This window comes from Cetorhinus maximus, chromosome 24 (genome assembly GCF_964194155.1).
Source record: "Cetorhinus maximus chromosome 24, sCetMax3.hap1.1, whole genome shotgun sequence".
Taxonomy (NCBI): domain Eukaryota; kingdom Metazoa; phylum Chordata; class Chondrichthyes; order Lamniformes; family Cetorhinidae; genus Cetorhinus; species Cetorhinus maximus.
In genome coordinates, this window is record NC_135902.1 from 51862741 (window position 1) to 51880996 (window position 18256).

General features: G+C 43.5%; 1 protein-coding gene across 5 annotated transcripts in view; it reads right to left on the bottom strand.

The window, feature by feature from the left end:
• Positions 1 to 677: 677 nt before the first annotated feature.
• The window catches only part of LOC144667610 (sodium-coupled monocarboxylate transporter 1-like), a 166010-nt gene continuing 148431 nt past the window's right edge, over positions 678 to 18256 (bottom strand). For 3 of the 5 annotated variants that reach the window (XM_078529068.1, XM_078529065.1, XM_078529069.1), the window contains 2 exons: positions 11617 to 11685; positions 678 to 1476 (listed from right to left, as the gene is read on the bottom strand). In XM_078529068.1, coding sequence (XP_078385194.1) covers positions 1399 to 1476; positions 11617 to 11685 — 147 coding nt within the window. In that variant the 3' untranslated portion in view covers positions 678 to 1398. Of the gene's footprint in view, positions 1477 to 8699; positions 11686 to 18256 lie in introns of those variants that run through there. The other 2 variants (XR_013573334.1, XM_078529066.1) reach the window with 1 other exon arrangement.

Here is an 18256-nt window from a genome sequence, read left to right on the forward strand (position 1 = left end):
ATACCGCAGAGAGAACCAAAAGTGGCTCTCCAGTCATCTCCATCTGGACACCTGCCGAGGAAGTGACAATGGAGATCATCCAGGTCTCGGCATCCCTGACCATTGGAGATAGAGAGATAGGGGTCTCCCAGCTATTTGGTGACAGAATTAAATATAACATAGCCACTTGGCATAAAACACTCACTCATGTTGACCTGATGTCTGCTGGGTGTTTCACTCTGTTTTAAATGTTTATGAATCTTAAAATTTTATTTCAAAGCTCCATTGTCCTGTACTTTCTACTTTTGCGTGCCACCTGCCAATTTCTGATCCATCTTGCTACTTTGCCTTGGATGCCATGGGCTTTTAATTTCATGACCAGTTTGCTACATGGGACCTTATCCAAAGCCTTGCTTAAATCCATATAGACAACATCAAATGCACTACTCTCATTGACCCTCCTTTTTACTTCCTTAAAAACTTCAATCATGTTAGTCAGACATGCCCCACCTTTAACAAATCCGTGCTCACTGTCTTTGATTAGTCCATGTGCCTCAGAAGTATCACGACCAGAATGTATGTGTTCCCATCCTGCCCATGATCAGTATGTTTTATGATGAAAGGGGTGTATGTATCCTTACCCTCAGAGTGTGGGGCCCAATTAAATAAGCCATTTCTAGCAGCAGGCTTTTGTGAGTTTAAAAATAAAGATTCTTTATTCTCATGCACTTACCCTGAATTAAACATGACATCTCACCCACACGTTCTCACACATAGTCTCACACATGCAAAGATTAGATACAGATAAAGATAATATAATGTTACAGGTTATAATGATCTCAGTCTCTGATTTACGATTTCCGGTCTCCCTCATGGTAGGCCTGTAGTTTCTTGCATAGTTTTGATGCTTTAAGTTTAAAGTGTGGGTCTTGTTAGGTGAATGATTCTCAGCAGGCTGTGAGGTTTCTTGTAGTTGAATTTCTAGGAGGTTGGTTCTCAGGTGAACTTGAAGTTGGAACAGGTTGGGGATCCTTCTCCCTGATGGGATCTCCTGCTTTCAAGGTATTGCTGTTAAATACTTTGGCTGCTTGTTGATTTGCAACTAATTCATGGTCTGACCACTGAACTGTTGGTTTAATGGTTCTCTGGTGGAGTTACCTATAAACAGCTTGTGCTGATTTTTAACAAACGGACAGAAATCATAGCTGTCTCATCTTGTGACTTTCAAAGTCCTTTCCAAGTAAGGGGTGGTGTTTGTGTTAATTCCAGTATTCCATGTTGTGGCTTAATACCTCTGAGGGTTTGAGGTAGTCTTTGTTCTTGAATGTCCCATTCCATCTTATAATACCCTTTTGATTGGTTTCAGGAAGGGACATTGAATCACGTCACTCTGGAATGTTCTTTTGTGTTAGCCCATCCTTAAACAAAGAAATACGTGAATTCCCCGGAAGGCTGTGAATGTCCGTATTGAATTAGGTTTCCGCTTGAGACGTGATACTGTCTGTAGCTCGAAGGCCAAATGTCACATGATTTGCAGCAGCCTTTTAATAGCTTGTTTGTGTTCTGTTTCTAAAAGTATTGACTGAAAGTTCATAATATATTGGGGCTCTCAGAAGTTTTTCCAATACTTTTCCCACCATCCAGGTTAAGCTGACTGGCTTGTAATTACTTGGTCTAACCCTTTCTAATTTTTTAACATTGGTACAATGATACCTGTCCTCCAGTCCTCTGGCACCACACATGTAGCCAGAGAGGATTGGAAAATGATGGTCAGAGCCTCTGCTATTTCTTCTCTTGATTCCCATAACAGTCGAGGATACATTTCATCTGGATCTGTGGATTTATCCACTTTCAAAGATACTAAACCTCTTAATACTTTCTCTCTCATTGTATTAATTTCATTTGTAGCGCTGGTAGTTTCAGTGTTTTTGGTGCCAGTTGATGTGAAAAATGCCTACCTCTAATGTAGCGTAGTTCACACCAAACCCCATTTTGCTATGGGCGTTAGTGCAGGAGTTACATGTGTAAGCTGGACGTATGCAGAGTAGGGAGATTGTGACATCAGTCAGCATCTAACACTGATTTGACACATTACCTATTGCTTTCAACCTCGCCATTCTAGTTAGCACCCTCTCTTAAACATACATGGCTGAACAGCATTCAACAGCAGGAGACTCCCCAGCCTTTGCTACTTAAAGTCATCACCATCTAAATTGCATATTAGTTGCATTTAACTATCTCCTTACTGTTGCAGAGTTAGTTGAAGTACTGGGTTGTTGAAGAAGTTGTGAAAAGTTGGAAAGGTGCTGTGTAACTCTGAAAGGCTTCTGGGTGCACCACTTGTACCCAGTCTTGGGGTTTATAGTTGCAGTTCCGCTTGGGCTGCAACATTAAATGGAAATGGAGCAGAAAACATAATAACCTAAGAAATAGTTGCAGGAATAGACCTTTTGACCTTGAGTCTGCTTTGCCATTCAACAAAATCATGGCTATTCTTCTATCTCAATTCAATCTCCCCACATTATCCCCATACCCCTTAATTCCTTTATTATCCAAAAATCTATTGACCTTTGTCTTGAACATACTTAACAACTGAGCAAGCACAGCTATTTGGGTACTAAATTTGAAAGATTCACAGCCCTTTGAGTGAAGACATTTCTCTTCATCTAAGTTCTATACAGCTAATATTTAGTCTGAGACAGTGACCCTTTACTCTAGATTCCCCAAGCAGGGGAATAATTTTCTCAGCACCTACCCTGTCGAACCCCTTAAGAATTTACATTAGATCGCGTTTCAGTCTCTCAACACGCTGTTAATTATTTCTTAAATGGTTCCAAGGTAATTGATGCCTCTACTCCATCCAATGCTTTGACTTATGATCATTTCTTTGTGAAGAATTAAGTCCAGTCTACTCAATCTCTCCTTCCCCATAGGACAACTTCTCATTCCAGGAATCAATCTGGTGAACCTTCATTAAACTCCCTTTAGGACAAGTATGCCTTTCTTAACTATGGAGACCAAGGTCTGGATTTTCGCAACGAAGGAGAGGTTCTATGTCACCCAAACATGGCAGAGGAAACCAAAATCCTGAAGTGCCCCCCCTAAACACGGCAAATCTACTATTTTCGTGGACAAGGGAATGGGGCCGGCTCAGGATTTGCGCATGTGCATTTTGTGAAGGCAGCTGCCCATATAAACCAACAGCTGACTCAACCCGTGTCTGTTTTTGGGTGACCTAGGTATGTGAAACACAACAGTTAGGACCTGGTTTAAACTTTGTGGAGTCCTTTGGAGAGTTGGGGTACCCTTTTGGAAAGGTAGGGTACCCTTTCGGAAATGGTCTCAAGACACCTTTGGGGAAGCTCAGGTGCCCTTTGGGAGAGATAAGGTGCCATTTGGGACAGGTAACGTGCCCTTTGGGATTGTTAAAAGTGGTCATGAATGTCCATAAAATGTGCATAAACTCATTGGAACTGTCAAGAGGAACTCTCATCTATGAGTACAAAGCAACTTCACCATCTCCCTGGTGCCGTGATGGCATTTTTAACTTCTGGATTGGTGAGGCCCAACTCCAAAAGCCAAATCATGGCAGGAATTGAGAAGTAACCAGAAGAGGTCATGGTTTTTTTTTTAAATCACTTTTCTGTGGAATCCTTGTTGTCTGGGAAAAGTAAGAGTTATTCTCACAAGCCTGCAAAGAATCCTTGAGTTTCCCCAGCCCAGACTTTCCTTTGAAGTCAATGGTAAAGAAATTTGGGTAGAGTGCAACATGGGCCTGCCAATTTGCTATCAGTCATTTTGTGTTACTCTTTTATTTTTTAAGGACAACTGGAGGGGAAAGCGAATAATCTCTGGACCAATTACATGAAATATCGATCCAGAAGAAGTTGCTAGCTGAAAGGATTTAATGTAATTTGTGTTACATTTTATTTCACATCTCGGAGAGGCTATATGCTAAAAGAGCTTTTGAGATGCATTTGAGAAACCAAGTTGGATCTATTCTTATTAAAACTTCTGAGGGTGAAATTCGACAACGCCCGTAAACAGGCACAGAACTTCCTCGACATGTCTGAACACCAGTGCCTCAGGCTCTCCTGACAGGTCATTGCTGATATTTTCGGCCTCCTTGAACAAGACCGCCACCCTGTGGATCAGTTGGGAATGCATTGTCAGTGGCCAATAAGGTGTCTGTCACTAGAGGGCCACTGCCTCCCATTCCTTCTCCACCCTTCATCCCCCAACCTCGGATCTCTGCTTTTCACTAAATTGTGTATTCTCTTCTGCAAGGAGAGAAAGCAGAGAGGTGTAATAGCTTGTATGGAGCAATGGAAAGGACAATATTTGTGGAAGGGACTATGAGCCATGGGTGTGAGAGGGCAATAGGATGAATGAATGTTGACTACTCAGATGGGGATATGAGATGCCTGGAGAGAGTGAAGCTGCAAAGTATGTTGTCCTGAGGAGTGCTGTGTAGGAGAATGTGAGACAAGGCAGAGTGTGTGGCTCAGCAACTGAAAGCATTATGTCATTCACCTGTCATAGCCTCCTTAGGTTCTGGATCCTTTTGGTGCACTATCTCCAGGTTTTAGGGACCATACTTCTGCTGCTGACTTCCTCGGGCACTTCCATCCATGCCTGCTTTGGTGCAGAGTTTGGTCTTCTTCCTCTCAACCATGGGAGAGTGCACTTCACTGCAGCCCCACAGATCCCACAGGAGTATCTCCAGGCAAGAGTGAGAGACTCAAGGCCTTTCCAGGTCTTCTTTCCATTCCTGTGGTGCTGCAGCTCAAAATTAAAGTGCTGGTAAAGCCTTGTAACCCTTGCTATGATCCCTTAATTAGAAATCCTTTCCTTTGACAGAATGCATCTTCCCACTCACCCTCCCCGACTGGGTGGCAACCCAGAGGTGTGATGCTAATATCATGGCTCTAGGAGAGAGACTTAACTAAGTCCACCAATTATTAAATTGGGTTCCTGATCCACCCATGGTTCTGTCGCTGGGACTAAGTGCAGAAGATTCCACCCTATGCATTTAATAACTTGGCCAATACCAAACATTGGGTCCAGGCAGGGGGAGAGGAGTAAAGACCTCCAATCTTTTGATAAGATAACTTAAAGCCCAGGAATGGCATGTTTCCTTACCTAAAGTGTGCTGTGATTTTGGGATGTGCACTAATGTGATATGTTGCTTATGAAGCAACTAGTATGCAGAAATATAGGATGAAGGTGCAGTGAAAAACAAGTCTCAGATGTAGTATAAAGGTTTAACAGAATGGATATGTGAATCTATGAAGTGCATGGGGATATGGCACTGATGTCAGACAGTTATGTACTGGTAACTGTAGGGTGCAGATGGGAAGCCCCGAGACCCAATGCACCTTCCTGATAACTAATTATGTACATACTGTAAATAGTGCGAATAAACTAGTTTTTAAATAGATACCACAATACGCCTGAGGCTCCTCCTTGCTAGAATCCAGACCTAGCACCTACTACATCAGACATGCTCAGTCAACAGCACAACATGAAATGGTTAATGCAATTCAGGCGTGTGAGAAAACTTTTAATAAAAGCAATGACACGTGCTCCATAGGGAAACTGACTGACTAATGAAACCATATGGAGTGAATATTCTGGTACCTAACAGAAGGATTGAAATTAAAGTATGAGGGACTTTGTGCTGGGTCTTACCAGCTATGAGATGGGCTGGAGGCGAGTGAGCTTTTAAATCAAAAGGGAAGGTGTCAGGGAGGAAGCCCAACATCTTCCTGCTGCCATAGGATACTCCCATGCATGGGAAAATCAACAGCAGGGTTACTCTCGGACCAGAGGAGGATAGCCAATTAATTCAATTAAGTGGCTAATTAACAATCATATTCCCCACCCTCCCCCCAACCCGCCGGTATTTTACCAGTGTCAGGGCAACCCTTGTTGTGTGGGGTGATACTGACAGCTATATTGATGATGGCATCCTATCAGCTTCTTGGGGAGGAGGGAGCCTTCCTTTCTGGCTGCTCCATGGCCTACAGATGGCCCCCTAGTGGCAATGGCTGTCACCACCAATGCTGGTGTGTTCACCCCTCCAATCACTGGGTGCTGCCTGCCTGTTCAGAGCAGATTTGAAAAACAAGTTCTTACCTTCCTTCAAGAGTGCCCCAACAAGGAAGTGCCCTTTCCATCTTCCTGCAGCCTTAACAGCAACTACCACTGAGTGGCACTGCTGAGGCTGCAGAGGTGTATAGTCAGGAGGGAGTTGCCCTGGGAGTCCTCAACATTGACTCTGGACCCCATGAAGTCTCATGGCATCTCATAGACAAGGAAACCTCCTGCTGGTTACCACCTACCATCCCCCCTCAGCTGATGAATCAGTGCTCCTGCATGTTGAACAACATTTGGAGGAAGCACTGAGGGTGGCAAGGGCACAGAATGTACTCTGGGTCCAAGACCAATAATGGCTCGGTAGCACCACTACTGGCCGAGCTGGTCAGGTCCTTAGGGACATAGCTGCTAGAGTGAGTCTTCAGCAAGTGCTGAGGGAACCAACAAGAGGGAAAAACCTACTTGACCTCGTCCTGACCAACCTACCTGCCGCAGATGCATCTGTCCATGACAGTATTGATAAGACTGACCACTGCACAGTCCTTGTGGAGAGGAAGTTCCATCTTCACATTGGGGATACCCTCCAAAGTGTTGTATGGTACTACCACACTAAATGCTAAATAGGCTAGACTTTGAACAGATTTAGCAATTGAAAACTGGGCATCCATGAGGCATTGTGGGCCATCAGCAGCAGCAGAATTGTAGACAACCACAATCTGTTACCTCATGGCCCAGCATATCTCCCACTCTAGCATTACCATCAAGCTGGGGGGTCAACCCTGGTTCAATGAAGAATGCAGGAGGGCATGCCAAATGCAGCACCAGCCATACCTAAAAATGAGGCGTCAACCCAGTAAAGCTACAACACAGGAATACTTGCATACCAAACAGTGGAAGCAGCATGCGATATACAAAGCTAAGCAATCCCACAACCAACAAGTCAGATCTAAGCTCTGCACTCCTACCACATCCAGTCATGAATGATGGTGGACAATTAAACAACTGACTGGAGGAGGATGCTCCACAAATATCCACATCCTCAATGATGGGGGAGCCCAGCACATCAGTGCAAAAGGCAAGGCTGAAGCATTCGCAGCCATCTTCAGCCAGAAGTGTCGAGTGGATGATCCATCTCGGCCTCCTCTGGAGGTCCCCTGCATCACAGATGTCAGTCTTTAGCAAATTCGATTCACTCCACGTGGTATCAAGAAACAGCTGAAGCCCATGGATACTACGAAGGCTATGGGCCCAGACAACATTCCGGCAATAGTACTGAACAATTGTGCTCCAGAACTAGCCGCACCCCTAGCCAAGCTGTTTCAGTACAGCTACAACACTGACATCTACCTGGCAATGTAGAAAATTGCCCAGGTATGTCATTGGGAGGCAGTCCAGAGAAGGTTCAAACAAAAAGCTAAAAGCTACTGCGGATGCTGGAAATCCAAAACAAAAACAGAATCTCCTAACTATACTCAGTTCTGCCGAAGGGTCATGAAGACTCGAAACGTTAACTGAATTCTTCTCCACCGATGCTGCCAGACCTGCTGAGTTTTTCCAGAGAAGGTTCACTTGGTTTAAAAATGTTAAAGCTTTGTTTCAGCATGAAAACTTTTTCTTTAGTTACAGTCATTAGTGAAAGCACCTAAAGGAAAAAAACAGGAAAAATGACGTAATTTATCTTTTCTCGTAAGCACATGCTACTTTATCAGTTCCATGTTTAGTTAATAAAGCGTTGGTTTGAAATTATTGAAGGAGGCTAGCCTGTTAAATTGTGGAAACCTAACTTCATTATGGCTACAGTGAAATTCTGTACCTGAGCTTCCACAAAGAAAAATTGGCAGTTTCGTGATGTGAAGTGGAATTTTGAGACATTTGAGATGATTCTGCTTGTCCAATCATCTCGGTTGTACTGAAATATCTTGGGTTGAAAACAACTTTAAAAATGCTAAGAAGTTTGGAGTTTCATTTAAAATGTAGCCTCCCCTGATGAGAATGTTTTTTTAAACTTGTTACTAATGATTTCTGCTGTTTTAATAGATTTTCAATTCCTAAGTATAAAATTTGTGCAAGTTTACAAATAGATCAAGACTTGGGAAAAATTGTTTAATTCATTTCGATTGGGAAAATATTTGCGTGAATAGATGCAATTGCATGGGCAGCATTTTCCGGTCGGAGAGAAAGGGCGGGGCCCGCTCGACGAAACCTAAAATGACGTGGCGTGATGTCGGGCGTGCGTCCCGACGTCACCTCCGCACCATTTAGATTTTCAGTTCGAAGGGTGCGCAGCTAAATCGGCTGCGCACCTGCCAACCTGTCAATGGCCTATTAAAGCCATTAAAAAAGTAATTAAAACCTTAAGGTTGGTGGGCAGGCAAAGAGCCCAGGCAGCCTTCCGAAAAAGCATGAAACCTCATCCACGGGCGGGGTGAGATTTCATGAGGGATTTAAAATGTTTAGGAAAATTTTAAATTGAAGTATTGGACATGTCCCAGCTCATGTGACAGTGTCACATGAGAGGACATGTCAGGAAAATTTTTTCTTACCTTGAATAAATTTTTAAAAGCTCAACCGATCTCCCTGAGGCAGCACTTTGGTAGGGGAAATGCTGCCCCATTTGTCTGAGCATGTTTTCCTCCACTTTCTTGCAAACTTTGGGATTCCTTTATGTGTTGGCTGCCAGTCTCTTTTCATACTCCTTCTTTGCTTTTCTTATTTGCTTTTTCACCTCTCCCTGAACCTTCTAAACTCTGTTTGGTTCCTAATTGTATTTTCTAGCCGCCATCTGTCATATGCACACTTTTTCTTCTTTATCTTAATTTCTATCTCTTTTGTCTTCCACGGAGTTCTCGCATTGTTTTCCCTTTCGTTGGAATCTAGCTTGACTTTCCGAAGTATGTCTTCTTTGAAGGTAGCCTATTGTTCAGCTACCATTTTTCCTGCTAACCTTTGACTCCAATTTATTCAGTGCAGATCCGTTCTTACCCCATTGAAGTTGGATTTTCCCCAGTTAATTATTCTTCCACTGGACTTTGTCATTTTCCATAGTCAACCTAAACCTTATGATATAATGATCACTGTCCCAAATTCCAAAGGGACCTGGGTGTCCTTGTTCATAAATCACTGAAAGCTAAGATGCAGCTGCAGCAAGCAATTAGGAAGGCAAATGGTATGTTGGCCTTTATTGTAAGAGGATTTGCATACAGGAATAAAGAAGTCTTGAAAAGCAATTGTATAGAGCCTTGGTGAGACTAGATCTGGAGTGTTGTGTACAGTTTTGGGGTCTCCTTACCTAAGGAAGAATACACTTGCCATAGAGGGACTGCAACGAAGATTCACCAGACTGATTACTGGGATGACAGGGTTGTCCTAAGAGAACAGATTGAGGAGACTGGGCCTATATTCTCTAGAGTTTAGAAGAATGAGAGGTGATCTCATTGAAGTGTACAAAATTCTTACAGGGCTCGACAGGGTAGATGCAGGAAGGATGTTTGCCATGGTTGGGGGTGTAGAACCAGGGGACACAGTCTTAGAATAGAGGTAGGACATTTAAGACTGAGATGAAGAGGAATTTCTTCACTCATAGGATGGAATTCTCTACCTCAGAGGGCTGTGGAGAGTCAGTCACTGACTATATTCAAGTCAGAGATCAATAGATTTCTAGCTATTGAAGGTATTAAGGTACATGCATTAGTGCAGAAAAATGGCATTGAGATAGAAGATTAGCCATGATCCATTTTAATGGCAGAGCAGGCTCAAGGGGCTCAATGGCCAACTCCTGCACCTATTTCCTATGTTCCCTAAATGTTCTCCTACTGACATTTGATTCACTTGGGCCACCTCAGTCACAAGAACCAGGTCTAGCAGTGCCTCCTTTCTTCTTGGACTGGAAACATACTACTGAAGAAAATGTTACTAAACACACCCTAGGAACTCTTGCCCCTCTCTGCCCTTTCCATTACTACTATCCCGTTTTTATTCAGATAATTAAAGTCCCCCAGTATAATTACTCTATAATTTTTGCACCTCTGTATTTTCCTTGCAAATTTATTCCTCCACATCCTTCCCACTAGTTGGTGGCCTATAGACTGCACCAAGTAATGTAATTGTACCTTTTTTGTTCCTTAGCCCTAGCCAAATAGATTCTGCCCTTGACCCTTCTGGGACATCCTCTTTCTCCAGCACTGTAATGCTCTCATTCAATATCGCCATCCCTCCCCCTTTTCTTCCTTTCCTATTTTTCCTGCAAACCTTATATCCAGGAATATTTCACTCCCAGTCCTGCCCTTCTTTGATCCTGGTCTCTGTTCTAGCCACAACATTGTATTTACACATAAAAATCTGTGCCTGTAACTCCCCAATTTTATTTACCACACACCGCGCATTCACATACATGCACAGTAATCCTGATTTAGACTTTATTACTTTCTCCATTACTCTGACCCCACCAATTAACTTACTATTCCCTATCCTCATTTGATCTATTTCTCCTAGTATTCTGAGCATCTTGGTGTTCCTCTCTGATATTAGTTCTACACCCTAGTTGCTACAACCCTGCCAAGTTAGTTTAGACACTGCTCAATAGCACTAGCAAGGAACCCAGTCCTGGCTCTATTTAGGTGCAACCCATTCAGACTGTACAATTATAATTGGGAATGCACAAGAGGCCAGAATTAGAGAAGTGCAGATATCACAGAGGAAGCTCCTCTCCACTGACTACCAAGGCTTCCAAGTGCAACATCAGAAAACACTGGTAATTGCTCACTCCTTTTTTCAGTCATTTCTTCCAGAACTTGTAGGTTTTCAACCTGACGACTTCTCTTTAGAGTTGTTGGCTGCCTTTAAGTAGTGTCTCGTTATATTGTCCCTTCCAATTAAACACGCAACTAGCTAATAAATAGCAGGGGTAGACTTTGCTGCATGCACAAGTCATTCTAATCAGCAGGTAGCAAAGATATTACATGCTGACCGCAGTGGTAATAATTTGGGCCCAATCCAAGTTCTAGGTCAATGGGCTGAATGTACTCCTGTGCATCTGATTTCTTTTTCAAAAGCAGAAATGTTTATCCCTTTGCCCAATGACTTCAACAATGACAATTACAAATAGCAGAATTCTTTAATCGCCTGATAATGAAGCTTAAGAGTTTTAGCATTCAGTATTGTATTATAAAAAGGGCAGTCAGGGGAAAATTCAGAGGTAAAAGAAATGCGTCCCTCCATTGAAGTTCTGATCCATCATTACAACTAACCTCCTGAACCACTTGTTATTACTACCATTATCACAAAAGTTGTGTTCAACAAATGTAGATTAAAGATACAAATGCTTCAGTAATGGGACAGGCTAAACAGAACTTGTTTACATAGCAGGCTAAACAGAATTTGTTAACATAGCAATTAACATAAAGGTAATAGCCATTGACTTTCTCGAATCTGATTGCTTCATTCACTCAATTTGTAGGATTCCAGCGATGCTACATCAAAAAGCTAATTTCCCACAAATTCAGTATCTTACATCCAAGTTTATTTAGTAGGGTTCAAAACTTGCATTGTACTGTCATGGCTTTCAGGTCTTTTCTTGAGCTCCACTAATGGAATTTGCAACTTGTTATTCTATAAAATGAAAAGAAAATGGGATAATTAAACTTGATTAATTCTAGCTAATGTCCTTCAATTTCCTAACAAAGCACATGATTAGATAACATACCTCATTCATTACATGAATGTAATACAGTATAAACATATTTACACATTATAAGATTCTCCAACATAGCCAAAATCTTGGGATGCTGGCGGTTCCACTAAAACTCTCTTGGTATCAATCCAGAGAGTATGGCAAAGAAAGCCCAGAAAAGCTGACACGCTGGGCTTTTGCAAGTGTTGGGTGGAAAGGCTCCACCTCAGATGCAGGGGTTTAGGATCTCCTTATCCTTTGGAGCACCTTAAGCATTGAGGATAACCATTGCATAAGTACCATTACCTCGAATGATTGCAACTCGTTCTCCTCCCCTCTTTCTAAGTTTCTCTCCTTAATCTGCTGGCCAGGCAAGAGATAGGGCTAAATCTAAATCTGTGAGGGGCAATATGCAATGGTTCAATGAGAAGAAGGACTTTTTAAACAGGAATTTTTTCCTACTTTATGTGCTCCCTAGGAAATTGAAGAGGGAAGGAGTGAATGCTAACAGTGAAAATCTTTAAAAGGATTCAGGCTGTTCACTCACTCTGTGGGAAGTGACCTGAAAAGAAAAGGATTTGGCAAGGTGGGGAGGTCTCTCAAAGGGGCAGAATGGAAACCTACAGGTGCAATTCTTGTAGTGGCCTCAGATTTAAAGGTAGCCTCATGGTTTCCTATTGGAAAAAGCTGTAGGCCAATTTTTCGGAAGGAAACAATTCTTAGAACATTTAATAAGGTTCTACAGAAGGGATTATTAGCAAAATATAGAGCATTTGGAATTGGATGCAGCCTCGACATGGTCTATAAATTGCTTGAGAGATTGCAGGCAGAAAGTAGGGATAAAAGGTACATATAGTAATCAGCAGGTGTGATATGTGTTGTTCCTAGATGACCTGCTCTAGGCTTCAATTTTTCACCATACTAGTTAATGACTTGGATGAAGGAGCAGAGTTGTATATCCAAATGTGCGGGTGACACAATTTAAGGGGGACAGTAAGTGTGCAGATGAGACCATAAAGTTGCAAAGGGACTTGGAAAAATTAAGTGAGCAGTAAATGGAGTTCATGGTGGGCAAGTGCAAAGGTCACCCGCTTTGGACCCAAGAAAGATAAACTGGAGTATTTTCTTAATAGTTTTTTAAAATTCATTCATGGGATGTGGGCGTCGTTGGCTAAGCCAGCATTTATCGTTCATCCTTAATTGCCCTTGAGAAGGTAGTGATGAGCTGCCTTCTTGAACCGCTGCAGTCCATGAAGTGTAAGTACACCCACAGTGCTGTTAGGGACAGAGATCCAGGATTTTGACCCAGTGACAGTGAAGAAACAGTGATATAGTTCCAAGGCAAGATGGTGAGTGGCTTGGAGAGGAACTTGCAGGTGGTGGTGTTCCCATGTGTCTGCTGGCCTTGTCCTTCTAGGTGGTAGAGGCCATGGATTTGGAAGGTGCTGCCTAAGGAACCTTGGTGAGTTTCTGCAGCAAACCTCCCCGTTTCTGACCTTATGATGGGAGGAAGGTCATTGACGAATTAGCTGAAGATGGTTGGGCCCTGAGGAACTCCTGCAGTGATGTCCTGGAACTGAGATGGTTGATCTTCAACAACTACAATCATCTTCCTTTGTGCTAGGCATGACTCCAACCAGTGGAGAGTTTTCCCACTGATTGCCATTGACTCCAGTTTTGCTGGGGCTCCTTGATGCCACACTCATTCAATGCTGCCTTGATATCAAAGGCAGTGACTCTCACCTCAAACAATTATTTGCTTTACACCTTGCATTTACATATGTACCTTTTAACATTGCCAAATTCCTGTGCTGTACACTGTTTAACCTGTGCTTCTTCTGTCTCTCAGAGTCAGTCGCTAATTTTCCATCTCCTGTTCCCTGCTTGGAATTTGTCCTCAGGATCCCCTGCCAATCTAGTTTAAACCCCACCATGAATAGCACTAACAAATCTTCCTGAAGGATATTCATCCCAATGCTGTTCAGGTGCACACCATCCGGCTTGTACAGGTCCCACCTTCACCAAAACCGGTCCCAATGCCTAGAAATCTGACGCCCTCTCTCCTACACCAGCTTTCCAGCCACGTTTTCAATCACTCAATTCTCCCATTTCTATGCTCACTATCACATGGGACTAGGAGTAGTCCTGAGATTACTGCTTTAGAGGGCCTGCTTTTCAATCTCCTTCCTAACTCCCTGAAAGCTGCTTTCAGGACCTCATCCCTTTTCCTACCTAAGTCATTGGTACCAACGTGGACCACGACCTCTGGCTGATCACCCTCCCCAGAAGAATGCCATGCAGCTGCTCCGTGACATCATTGACCCTGGCACAAGGGAGGCAACATACCATACTGAAGTCATGTCTACGGCCACAGAAATGCCTGTCTATTCCTCTAACTAACGAATCCCCTATCACTAGTGCTCTTCCAATCTCCCTCCAATTACTCTCTTTATTCTCCCTCTAATCCTTGATCCCATTGTGATAGCTGTTGATATCCCTGTCCACCCCCAGGACCATTTGATGTTGATGTCCCGGTGCCCCATGTAGACCTGACCCCTCCCTATCTTGGTGCGCATTGTACTGTCACTTACCGAGACCACCCCCAACATGAGACCATCTAGTGTCCCCCCCACCACATTACCTGTTCCCATCCACAGGCTGGAGATGCCTCCCCTGACTGTGACTGCCATCTGCAACCCAGTATCAAGGCACCAACCCCCAGAACTGACGTGTGTGAGGGAATAACCATGCCCAGCGCACCATGCTGGGCCGACTGACAAATGAGTGATAGGCCCTACCCCTCCCTAACTGAGACCAGGACAGATCTGTCAAGCACAGCCCTCCAAATAGTGGCATTGATTCACAGGACTGTCACTGCTTTCTGGCCCCAACTACCTCTTGCGTTATTACCCAGGACTGTTTATGCTTTCTGGCCCTGACTACCGCTTGCGCTATTGTCCAGTATAGTCTAAGCTTTCTGGCCCTAACTAATCTTCGCCTCCCCCCCGCTACAATCCCCCTCCATACACAGTCATGTGCCTGTGTGCATCCTTTCTCCCAGGGTCCATAGCCACACCCCTCCATCCCTCCCAGTCAAGTCTTTAACTTCCAGCCCTTTCCCTCCCCTCTGTCTTGTCTCACCACTGCCCTCCCCCACCCAGTCAAGCCTTTGCCTTCCAGTCCCTTCCCTTGCCTCTGTCCTGCTTCCTCCTCCACAACCCAAACCTTTGCCCTCCAACCACCCCAACCACCCCCCTGCCTTCCCACTAGTCTCGCATGAGAAGCCTTGGCTCTGACACCCCCTTGCCTCTACAATGGTCTTGTTGAGCAGCCTTGGCACGGGGTTGGAGCAGCAGATCTACAGCGCAGTGAAAGATAGGCAAGCGCTGTGCACACATACCATGAGGTCACGAGTGAAGTGCAGTTTGCCACGCGATTCCAGCATGCTGGGTTTTTTAATATGTATTCATGGTGTTCACATGCACGCAAATGCGGTTCCCAACACGGGATGCCCAACCCGCCAGCCATGACAGCTGCCACTGGCGGGACCGGAAAATCCCACCCTTGGTCTTTAAGTTTAAAATCATTGGAAGGGTAGGCACCTATGTTTGCACTGAGATTTCAGCAACTATATGTGATATTTAAGCATAATCTCATTTACTGAAAAAACAGTTTAATCCACATTTAGAAATTATGAAAGTTGGCAGGGAGGAAGGCAGAGAAGGAGGAAAAGTTAAAAGGAGACAACTACGGAGAAGATACTATGCAATCAGATAAACAGTGCTCTTGTAGCATGCAGTAACCACTCCTTAAGTTCAACTCCCTCCCCTACAAATTAAACTCATGTCCTCAAAGAATTCACTTGATTTTAGGAATGCGTATTTGCCTATCAAATAGCAGTAAGTATAGGGAGTGGAAAAGGTTTTAACAAAGATGTTTTTTCTCATCTAAAAATTTTTTGTTGACAAAGCAAAATTATATCCTAGTGCTGTAAGAAGGTGCAAGATGAATATTCGACTTGATAGATGTTATTAACCTTACATTAGCAACAAACATACACATGTGCATAAACATACACACAGAAATATGAGGTTATTTTAGTAACAAAAAGGCAGAGCGTGTTTCATTTGCAATTAAGGACTGCAATTTACAGAATGGTTCTATGAAGCAAATTCACACAATAAAGGGAATCATTGACATGCAATGCAATGGGCAAGGCACAGGGAATATTGATGAAAGAAGCTATTAAACTTCATTTAAAACTATGTAGAGCATGTTTATAGATTCGGATTTTGACGCTACTTTTATATTGTGCTAGTGCTGCCAACTTCTAACATGCAGATCCTCTACGGCCGGTGGTATCAGCAGACTGTAAAAGCAGTTTAAACACAGCTTATGTGAATAATGCCTTCAGTTTTACTTTAGTCTCACATGTAAACCAAGTTTCCTACCAATATTAACAGAACAGAGAGGAAGCTGAAATCTAAATGTTCATGGGAATAGTGACCAACTTCTCTGATAACTTACTCAATAACTTATTGTTCAAAATGACCGTTCAAATGGAGGCACAATGCGGGCACTCGCAAAATGCTTGATCCACCTGCAGAGTTACTTCAACATTGGCAAGAAAACAAGTACCTGTTGGACCTCTACACCAGGACAAGTATTTTGCCATAGCCGTCAACTGCAAGAGCAAGCAGGAGAGCTGATACCAGGCGCTGCTGGAGCTGCACAACAGGGATAAGATTTCCAAGATGCAAGTGGACCAAGAACAGAACGGTGAAGTCCTCACTTCAGCCATCACCAATAGCGGCCTGGCAGCAGGATAGGACAAGCTGAAAGTCTCTAGGGACTGCCCAGAGTTGTGACTGAAGAAGAAGCGAGCGCAGGAGAGACGAAGCTGCTCTTCCAATCATAGATTCTGTCCTTTAATTTCTGCTCTCTCATTTTGCTGCTCTCAGATACAGAATCTTTGGAGAAGGAAAAAAATCTCCCATGCTCGCTGCTCCTCCAATCACAACTCAGACTGGTCCCGCTTTCACTGACATTTTTTTAGTCATTCAAGGAATGTGGGCTTCACTTGCTGGGCCAGCATTTATTGTCCATTCCTAGTTAGAACCATAGAAAAGTTACAGCACAGAAGGAGGCCATTTGGCCCATCTTGTCCATGCCAGCCTGAGGACACCCAGGTGCCCTTTCTAATCCCACCTTCCTGCACCCGGCCCATAGCCCTGCAGTTTACAGCACGTTAGGTGCAGATCCAGGTACTTTTTAAAAGAGTTTAGAGTTTCTGCCTCTACCACCAATTTGAGCAGCGAATTCCAGACACCCACTACCCTCTGCGTAAATAAGTTCTTCTTCATGTCCCCCCTATACCTTCTGCCACTTATCTTGAATCTATGTCCCCTGGTTCTAGAATTCTCCATCAAGGGAAACAATTTTATACTGTCCACTCTATCTATTCCCCTCATAATTTTGTACACCTCAATCAAGTTACCTCTCAGCCTTCTTTGTTCTAAGGAAAATAACCCCAACCTATCCAATCTCTCCTCGTAGCTACACTTTTCTAACCCTGGCAACATTCTTGTAAACCTCCTCTGCAGTCTCTCCAGTGCTATTACATCCTTCCTGTAATGTGGTGACCAGAACTGCACACAATACTCCAGTTGTGGCCTTACCAGTGTTTTATACAATTCCAACATTATATCCTTACTTTTATATTCTATACCTCTGCCAATGAAGGAGAGCGTTCCATATGCTTTCTTTACAACCTTGTCTACTTGAACTGGTGCCTTCAGGGACCTGTGTACTTGTACGCCAAGATCTCTCACTTCATCTACCCCTCTTAGTATATTCCCATTTATTTTGTAATCCCTGTAACTGTTTGACCTCCCTAAATGTATGACCTCACACTTCTCTATGTTAAAATCCATCTGCCACTTTACCGCCCACTCCACCAACCCATCTATATCGTTTTGGAGATTATGGCTATCCTCTACACTATCCACTACTCAGCCAATCTTTGTGTCATCTGCAAATTTCCCAATCGTGCCCCCCACGTTCATGTCCAAATCGTTAATATATAACACAAACAGCAATGGTCCCAACTCCGAGCCCTATGGAACACCATTTGAGACAACTTTCCATTCGCAAGGGCATCCATCGACCATTACCTTTTGTCTCCTGTTACAAAGCCAACCTTTTATCCAGTTTGCCACATTACCCTGAATCCCATGGACTTTTACTTTCCCGACCAATCTGCTATGTGGGACCTTGTCAAATGCCTTGCTAAAATCCATGTACACAACATCCACTGCACTACCTTCATCAACCCTTCTTGTCACTTCCTCAAAGAATTCAATCGAATTTGTGAGGCAAGACCTTCCTTTAATAAATCCATGCTGACCATCCCTGACTAGTCCACGCCTTTCCACATCCATAATCCCATCTCTCAGGATTGATTCAACTAATTTGCTCACCACCGATGTAAGACTAACTGGCCTATAATTG